The following is a 10,345-nucleotide window of genomic DNA, read 5'->3' on the forward strand; positions in this document are numbered from 1 at the left end:
CGATCATAATGATTAATGAATGATTCATTGTCAACTAATTAAATATCCTTTTTTGTTCTACAACTAAAATAATTGGCATGTTTTCCATCTTATTTAAGAAAAAACTATATGTGAAGATTTTTAATTGGTCAACATTGTTATGTATATATATAAACATCTATTTCTGTATTGTGTTGTAAATTTTCTTAATAAATAAATTTAGCAAGGAAATCAAAAATAAAAATGCAGACATTCATTATACATATTTTATTAAAACATCCACAAAATAAATAAAATTAAAGGCCTCCTTCAATAGTCGATACTAAATTAGTATATAACATTTAAATAAAAAGCGATACTTCGAATCTTTATATTATTCAAAACGTGAAAAATATTGGAACTAATAAAAATTTATTTGTTTGTATACAATTTCAGATGTCATGTTATTTGGCATTATTGCATTAGCTTTTCAATGTTTTTTATGCTCTCTGGTAATTTTGGAATAACGCGACTAAACACTACTATTTTAGTACTATAAAATAAATGTTTTAATTTTTACATTCCAATATTTTTTCCGTCCACGATTGTATCATATACAGTTTTATATTTTCAATTAAAATTAACGCAATCACAGCTGTAAATTAATATTAGATGGAATCTTGCTTTTATATCTATTGGCAACCGTTAAATTATGTTTAATGTGAAAAAATGCAATGGTATAAAATCCATTTAACATATATTGATAAAATAATATAAAAATATAAAATGCAAAGTTAAAAGTGGAAGTATCATCATGGAGGAAAACGTCACCTAAACCCACTCAGATCTAATACCAAATACAAATCGCTAACTTTACCCGAATTGAATATTTAGTATTCCGCTTTATTATTAATTTTTCGAGCCATTTTTTTTTATTTAATTACTAAAAATAAATCAACCGCGTAAGAATACGAACACCCATCTCAAAAATATATGTACCACAGGCAAAATCGATGGTTTATTTAGAAATTACTAGACATTTTGAAATGGCGCAACATTGTTGATAGTACGTGAAAATTTTTTGAAATGATTTTTCGTCTAGTTAATAATAATTTAACAAGCTTATTAGATTGGGGCAAAGTTAGCTCTAAACATCCAATACAACTACAACACGATAAAGCACCGTTCTAGACATTAATCTATCGTTAGAGACCTAGCACATTGTTCTACACTCAGAAAATTGCTTTACCAACATTAAAGATTATAGGCATTAACTTTGCTACAATATAATATTTATATTCGGTTTAAATAAAAAAGCTTTATAGGCAGGTTGGTAAAGCAACCTTACGATAGATTTACAAATATTCATAAGACATTTCCAATTACTTTACCTCGTATATACCCGTTATATCAATAAATAGTGGCCAACGTGAAAGTACGTTGTAACATCAAACAGTATAAAACAAGGCTAACTATTTTAAAAATCAATTATCTACAAGCTTTGACGTTGACAGCGAATTGCAGATAATATACAAAGACAAGTTTTATGCGAACTCCTCCATCTTCTTCATCATCTCTCATCGACTTGGGATGTAATGGAAGAATTATTCTTATAAATACGGCTAATATTGATCATATGAAATAATATGAATTTAACTGCCCTTCCCTATGTGAGATATTTTGGTTTTAAGTCATTGCTTTTCTAAAATTAATAAAATGTGGTTTTGAAAGATTAGGAATTCTTAACTTGCCTTGACTATGGATGCTTGGGTTTAATCTTTGTTTTCTTATATGAATATCCTATACTACACTGGTAGTGTTGTGCGTCATTTAAAATAATATCACAATAAATGGTATTGAGATTTATATAAAGTGTAAAAAACGATGCTATTCAAAGTAAAATAATATAAATTTAAGCAAACGCAATAAATGAAAATACTGGAACTATCAAATTTCACAAAACACCATAGCATTAAAAACAATGTAAGATTTAGATACTAACTCACATTAATTCCTTTACCCCTATTATCCAAACCCGTGTTATCAACCATAACCAAAACTTGGACATGCCTACACAGCCATCGTAACAAATTATATTAAATCAAGTTGCCAGTTAAAAACAAGCAATCATTGTACCTCGTTTTAATTGTCAAAGCAAAATCCCCAACAATATATAAACACATTCAGCATATAACTATGATGTATGTTTAAATCGTCAAATTATTTTTAATTAATGAGATGTATTGGTTAAAAATCTTATACAACACACGTACACCATCATAAATATACTCTTTTACTCAAAAATATGAAAACAGAATAAATCTATGAATTTTTAACAAACACTAGGCCTATACTTTTAGTAATTTAATTGTGAACAACGAATAATATTTAAGCTCTAATTGACTCATACAGTTAATTAGGATTAAAGTAATACAAAATCGATTGTCTTTTTTGTTGTGAAACAACTATTTCTATATGCACCATGCTGATTTGTCTTACGTCCAAGAATTTACGTTCGTAAATGTCCTAGCTTCCTATGTAGAAAGTACATTTCATGGCCTGGAATCGATCACAGCCCTTCTTTTATAGGCTAAAACTACGGCTCGTAACTAGCAATTGCTATTCAAAGTCTCATTCGGCCTCTACAGGTCCAAGTTCAATAGATGCCTTATCTAAGTTGAGTTAATGCTCGTTAGCGAGCTCGTTAATACGTTAGCCATTGAAAATTTCGAAATCTGTATCATTTATAAGGATTTTTAACGTAAATTATTATAATCGTTGATTACAGAAGATCCAAAATCATTTTAATTCAGTAACAATTAATATTGTTTCACAATTTCGAATTTTGTTTTTGACGAATTTGTATATAACTATTACATGAAAATTATTATTTCAAGGTGAAAACTCCAATTAACTATCCGGTCGTAATTCTTAACTGCAGAGCCTCTTAAACCATTTTCTTATACGTATTATGTATATATATGACACGACTTTGAACTTTGTTACCATAAAAAGCCTTATACTAATTTCATACTCCATATAGTTTGAAACAGGAGAAAATTAGTGACTTCAATGTTCACATTAATGAGTTTTATATACAATATAACAATTGGTATATTTTCAATTATCGGTAACCAGAAATAATAGTCTATGATTAACAGTGTTAATATTCGATCATATAAGCTCAGATTGATGAACTTTGTAAGCTCATCGTGTAATAAAAATACGAGAAAATACTAAGAAATATTTGAAAACTATACGAGAAATGTCAAACACAACGCATAAAATTTACGTAGCATACAAGCGCCAGTTAACGCAAACGAGGGAATGCGTGTTCGACTATCCACTATCATTCAATGTAGACGATTTGTGCTACTAACAAATAATACAATGCGGGAACCTCGTAGTCATTATCATAAATATTTTATCATGCAAGAACTAGATAGAATTCAGATTCATTAAGAAAGACAAATAAGAAAATGATTGGCCTATATATAATATAAAAAAAAAACAGAAATATTAAATTCTCAATTAATATACCGTCAGACTAGCATTACCATAAGATATTCTCAAATGTCCATTATCTCCTTTTTAAGGTTTAACGTATTGACCTCTCACGTATATGGCGTAACATTCGAAATAGTCACAAACTGTACGTATACGTTGGCAGCGTATGAGCCCGTATTTTAACGTGTATATTATTAGCGTTTATAGGTTATTTGTATTGTAATATAAGCCTACCGCTCAACATGGTTTTTGCGAATACATTATATATTAACGCATGCGAGCATCATACGCGCATTAAACGTCCTAAAATCTAAAGCAGAGGAATATTGTATGATCAACTACGTTTAACGGGGATTCGATTGAAGAAGAGTTTCACAGCTCCAGCTGACATGAGGTAGAACCAATAAATCTGGGGTAAGAGTAAGATGCAGATGGATATCTTACAACCCGTGGGTAGGGATTTTATAGCCTGTGGGAAAAACTTTACTACTGTATCAAGCATTATTAGTTTAACAAAAAAATATTGTTACTAGTTCACAACTAACTGAACCAATTTTGTCGAGTTCTGGCATAGCATAACTTCTAGTTTTTTTTAATTACAAGACAATGAAATTGATGAAAAATGTCATTGATATATTAATAAAATAAATAAATATTATATTTTCACAGTAAGTCATGTTAACTTACCTCAAAATACGTCATACTAGCAGCCCGACTGTAGAGCAGGCACACATACGGCAGACTCAGTACACGACACACCAGAAAGGTGGCCAACATCGCCAGACCATTGTACACGTAAACTGGAGACTTTTTGAGTTGAAGACGGGAGAGAATGCCACGAAGCGAAACGAATGGAGTGGATAGCTCCATGAGGTAAACAAATCCGAATACACAATCGCCCAACCCACCGCGGAAGTACTGGAAAGTTTTAGGTATGTACATATGAGTTCCAATTGTAAATTTTAAAAAAACATTGGCACTACAACATTTTCGCATCATTTCCGGAGCTATTACACCTAATAACATTTATTTTTATAAATAGGCAATTAATCTGCTTTCTTTGCCTAACAAGATTTAAATACCATGGACCATGTGAAAGAATATCACGTTTCCAGTTGCGTCATCCCTTCACATTGTGTCCATGCATGAGGAAACAAGGTGTAACATCTCTTTTAAACGTAATACTTTTGCCAATAATATATAACAGGCAAGAAGTTGCCTCTAAATTTTCTATGTCAGTACTAGTGAGGTCAGAACAACGCTTGGCAAGTTTGTATAACATTTTCAAGGTAAGTCAAAACGTTGAAATATATAATTATTTTTTGTTAAACTTAGGAATAAATAATGTTTTTACTTTATAATCAGTGGTGTTTATAAATTCGATTTTGTTTATTTTAGGCTTTAAATATATAAGCAATATAACTGAAAGCCCTATATACAAGTCCAACGTATGTTACGACCTTGTACGTATTTCTCACCGAACGCATTTTTCCAAAGCCATTTATCTCCGAAGATATGGATCGAGGATAAGGAAATAATCGTTAGCATTGTGTAACCTGTATAAAGTAAGCTGACATTTTGTTGTTTCATATCCACTGACAATAGTGCAGAGGTGCACTTTGCAAAATTATTGAATCTATGTGTTTAATTACTCTAAAATGAAATTGGATTATATTGACAAATTCAATGATAAATCCTAACAATATTTGCAAATTTGTATAAATTTACTAAATTAAAATATATATTAAGACAAGTGTTGGCCTAGTGGCTTCAGCGTGCGACTCTCATACCTGAGGTCATAGGTTCGATCCCGGGCTGTGCACCAATGAACTTACTTTCTATGTGCGCATTTAACACCAACTTGCCTATTAAATTTAAAAATGATGATGAAACAGATTCAGAAATCTGGGGCCAGGACCTAAATAGGTTGTAGCGCCACTGATTTATTTTTAATTTAAAATATTAGGCAGATGCTTACATCAAAAACATAAGTATGATAATTTAATCAATCAATAGACGCAAAAACTGTTGTTTGTAAATAATACTTACGACAATGACTAAAAATCCGAAGGCACCAATGAAAAGATGGTGCATCAGAATCACTGGCTCATGTTTGCAGTAGGCAAAAAATGAGGGTTTCTTCGGAGGCTCCAAAGCATCACCAGATGGAAGATACTGCTTCGTGGTTTGTGGGCGGTTCGAGTTAGTGGTCATGTGTACGTGTACCTGAAAAATTATATCCCAACTGTATTACAATATTTCCTAAGAAAATATAATTAATATAATTCATTTCTTTTTTTTTTCTCTTTTTTTTTGTAGTCTAGCAAATAAAAAACATTCGCCCAATGTCATTGAACCTTTTATCTTTTACTTAATAAAGAAATATATCCGAGTCAGAAAACAAAGAGAATATTGTTATTGTCAACATACAATGAAATATCAATACAAATAGAAATATTCCTTTTAATCTTTATTTTAATTGTTGATGATAATTTACCATATTTCATAAAACACACAATAACTTACCATATACATAGACCATATGTCATAAAAGAAATAGGCCGCACCAAACCACGCGTAGGCTTCAGAAATGTAATGTGAGGACCGCATCAGATCTCTTGTACATGACCACAGACAGACTACCACGCCCGTCGCACAAGAAAACGCTGCTTGCACAGCTGATACTAATCTGAAGTATTATCGAATAAAAATATTTTTTTAATGTGTCCTGAAAACATTGACCTTGAAACGAATGTACGAACGATCCATATAGTTTTCTTTCTACACTGTAATAAGTAATAAGTGTTGCCGGCAAGGTCTGAATTGTCAGTACAGAACGAGAAAAATAAGTGGATGCTTTACTTTAATTCAAAGAATATACATTTTTGGATTTCATATGATTTTAAAGTTTAAATAATAGATACAAGCGTAACATAAGGTTCTATCATTTATTCATTAGGGTATCTTCCAAGTCTAATATAAAAGTATTTTTATTTAGACATGACCTGTATATAAACCATTAGAAGTTAGTACCAGTGGAACTACGTATATACTCACTTGTTTGTAATATCGAGTACATCGCCCGAACTCAATCTGAACTTGTGTCTAAACCTCGCTCCGAGACTAGTGAAGAGAGCCGCTACGTTAAATAGTTCGAACAGTGTCATAAAATAGACGAAGCCGAGCAGTGTCAGCGCTGTTCCGCGTTTTATTGATATTCTGAAATGAACCGAATAAAATTAAACAAAAACCTTATACATCTAAATTTATTTAAAAGAACTAACGTCAACATAGAAGAAGAACGTCAACGTAAAAGTCTAACATAGAAAATTGATCTGGTTGAAGGCTCAACATTTTATATTAAATTTTAAGACCCATATTTAATCTACTCTATTTTACTTGTATAGGTAAAGTATTACTATAAGAGTAAAATATTTTCAGAGATTACTGATGACTCTTTCTAAGTCATTAATTAAAAATGTTACCAGTGCCATCTATAATGTAGTTCACTGATTTAATACAAATCATCTTATCTAAACGAAACAAAATGTATTCAAAATAAAATTATTGTTGTAATGCTCAAATAATAAATATAGATGAGGAAGATGTAAGCACACGCATTTATGACCCATGCCTTACGTATAACTTTAGTTTATAAACCCCATATGGAACGACTTTGATGAGTAAATTGTATTGTTGCTTTTGGTAATATTAAAATATTAATGGATAAACTAAGAATGAAAACTTAGGCGCCAACAACACGCGCCTGGCGTTATAAATCGGCGAGGCTTTGGGTACAATTTTCGAAAAATCTACTATTATTATATGATATGCAATTAAAATGTTAATCGTATTATGACGTTATTGTATATTTCGGCGCAACAATGGTATGTTCCTTTAGGGAGTTGCGGTACATTCAACACGTACTATAGATAATTTATTATGTGAACGCATTGGAAAATATTATTCAGCAAATCATAATAAAACTTGACTCGTGACGATGAAATTTATGATTTCTTATCGAATGTTCAACTGTTTATTGTTTGAGAGATTAACGCAAGGTGCCACGATCAAGGCAACGTCTTAAATTCGTAAGTCTTTGGATCTTTAATCGACGTCAGTATCTTTTTTCATGTTTTTTAGTACAGGGGGTTCAATCGAAAGCATATGTAAACTGAAAGTGTCGCCTATGGCTACCAACACCCAGAATCTGGATTAACGACGTATTAAAAACAAATACGTAAAACCCTTTAATATAGATACAGTATGATAACATTTTACACTTATGATAACGTTTTGAAAATAAATTTCTTGCAACCTTGCGAAGGGAAAACTTCATACAATCCTATTAAGGTTGACACAATTACTAACTGCAAACGTCTAAGCTTCAAGAACTCTTCTTCTTGAATTTTCTCAAGTGTTTTTTACGTGTTGTCTATTGCAATTATCAAACAAATTTTAATGTTCAAAGTCGTATCCAGTTTAACATCCGAAATTCATCAGCGCTATATTTAAAAACCAACCTTGTAGAGTTTTCATAACCTTGTAGTTTAGAAATTAATTCACACGTTATACTTAGTTTAACACAAATATTAAATAAAAAGCCTTAATTAGTATAAATATATAAAAAATTAGTATGGCTTGTCATTCTTTATCTCTAATTTAGTATAATACAGGCAAAACCACTTACCTGATTGTATTATTGTCTATTTTCCATTTAAGTAATAAGATACATATTATGTATATATGCATATTTGTCATATGCTTTAAAATAAACAATCACTTATCACATAAAATTGTGACTTGACTTTTAATTGTCTTACTAATTAAAATGGTTGATAAAAACAATGAATATCATTAATGAACACATTTTATTGCCATATTCTTATCATTATAACTTTTCAGTTAACACTCTAACTCTCAACAATGTCTTTTTAACAATTGAATAACAATGATGTATTGTCATATAGAAGCACAATTTTCAATCATAATAAACATACAAGCTCACAATGGCACAGAAGTCAGCAAAAACAAACTCAGTATTTAAACCCTAACCTACTACACAGCTAGACTTAATTTTGTCTACATAATGTAGTTTTTTTGTTTAAATAAAGCTCTTGTGGATGAGACTATCTTACAGAATCTGTGTCATTCATAATTTCCCTTATGAGTGAAACACTACATTATGTAGAATTAGTATAAGTATTAGTCCCAGCTGTGACACACGTGTGCTAGAGCAAGAGCTACTGTTTGAGCTTTCCAGCCTAAAAAATTAATGTTTCCCTGGACATTCAAAGCTAAATGTGTCATGCCATATGCATGTACAAAGTAGGGGTTAGCAACTAAGCCAGCAAACCTGACCTAATAAAATCTAAGAAAGAATATGAATAATAGAAGAAACAAGCTTACTAAAGACTTAATAGGCAAATTTTAAGTTTCTGCATTGATGTTGAAGCTAGCCTCAGTCCCCCAAGTATTTAAGAAATTAACAAATTATGGAGTAAAATCTTACATCAAAATATAATTTTTCATTCTTATGCATTACGTCACATATTGCAAACATTTTAATTACTCTTCACATCAGCTAAGTTTTAAAATATTTATGTAATTTATTACAAACATTCTTATTATATTTCTTGATTATCCAAAATAAGGTAGGTATTATTTTATACTGAAAAAAGTCTCTACTTAATATTATTAAGTAAGACTAAACAATATGACTACCTGAATCCACATAGGTCAACAGTACTGGCAAGTAGGTACTTCCACTTAAAATTTATATAATCAATAATCAAAACATATACATGTAATAAAATAATACATTAATATAAAGATGTTTTTCATACTTGATGGAAAGAAACATGTCAGGCAAACATACTAGACTAGTACTTATACTTATTTTTATCCCACCTTTTTGGGGTAATACAAGATACTATTGATCAAAGCCACTTATAACAACTTACCTATCTTCTGGATTAAGGTGAATAACAAGGTGAAGTGCTGCCAAAAGTGATGCCAAATTGCTAGCTCCAAGTATACACAACACCACTCTATGGTGACGTGCCTAAAATAAGAATAAAAAAACTTAAGTTGCCTCTTAACATAACATAAGTAATAATGTTATATACTGTGTGTTGTATCTGTTTAAAACACCTTATGCAAATCATGTTTTCTTATTTCACAAGTCAGAAAGATTTTTAAGTGAGAGAAAACTTTTATGGTTAATTTATATTTTTTTAATCAAATAATTTTTTTTAAATCCTTTTAAGTGACCCTACCTGAAAAGTTCTATAAAAGTAGTTTTATCTTACTTTTATTGATGCACCTAACATGTTGACTTATGAGTTAAGAAGTGTAAGCTGTTACATCATAACTCATTGCTAAAAATTAGATAAACTGTACAATTTAAATGTTTTTTTTTGTATCGCCATTCAAGGATAATACTGCAGAAATTGTACTAATTATCTAAATAAATTATAATTACCTTTGCACTGGCAATTTCCATTATGTTTATTTAGATCTATCGAATATTGTAGAAATGTAAAGAATGATTAAAACATTTTAACAACTTAAACAGTTTCTAGCACATAGAATCAAATATAGTATTTTGCACATTTACTATTATTACAAGACTACCGAAATTAAAATTTGAACCTGCATAATTGTCAAATCTAACTTTTAATTTTACCGTCAAAATAATAAGTGTTGAATGTTGCTGTCAATATCAAAGAAAGGATGATGATAGATGTCATGTTTCATTCCACCGAAGTTTATACATAATATGTATTACACCATAAAAAAACAGCTCGTGCATAAAATGAGGGTAGTTAAAATTCCCTTCAGCTTTGTGCTATCTTTTAGTAGGGTATTTCATTCGTAG

The 10,345-nt window shown here is 30.4% G+C and overlaps 1 protein-coding gene across 1 annotated transcript; it reads right to left on the reverse strand.

The window, feature by feature from the left end:
- Positions 1–231: 231 nt before the first annotated feature.
- Positions 232–10,130, reverse strand: LOC111002943 (TLC domain-containing protein 3A). The gene is made up of 7 exons (XM_022273247.2): positions 9,950–10,130; positions 9,429–9,529; positions 6,523–6,684; positions 5,992–6,154; positions 5,515–5,691; positions 4,153–4,383; positions 232–3,934 (listed from the first exon to the last, which is right to left on the reverse strand). The coding sequence occupies exons 1-7, from the start codon at positions 9,968–9,970 to the stop codon at positions 3,800–3,802; spliced, it is 990 nt and encodes a 329-aa protein (XP_022128939.2). The 5' UTR covers positions 9,971–10,130; the 3' UTR covers positions 232–3,799.
- Between the last annotated feature and the right edge of the window lie 215 nt (positions 10,131–10,345).

Source organism: Pieris rapae, chromosome 3, assembly GCF_905147795.1.
Source record: "Pieris rapae chromosome 3, ilPieRapa1.1, whole genome shotgun sequence".
In the NCBI taxonomy this organism is placed as follows: domain Eukaryota; kingdom Metazoa; phylum Arthropoda; class Insecta; order Lepidoptera; family Pieridae; genus Pieris; species Pieris rapae.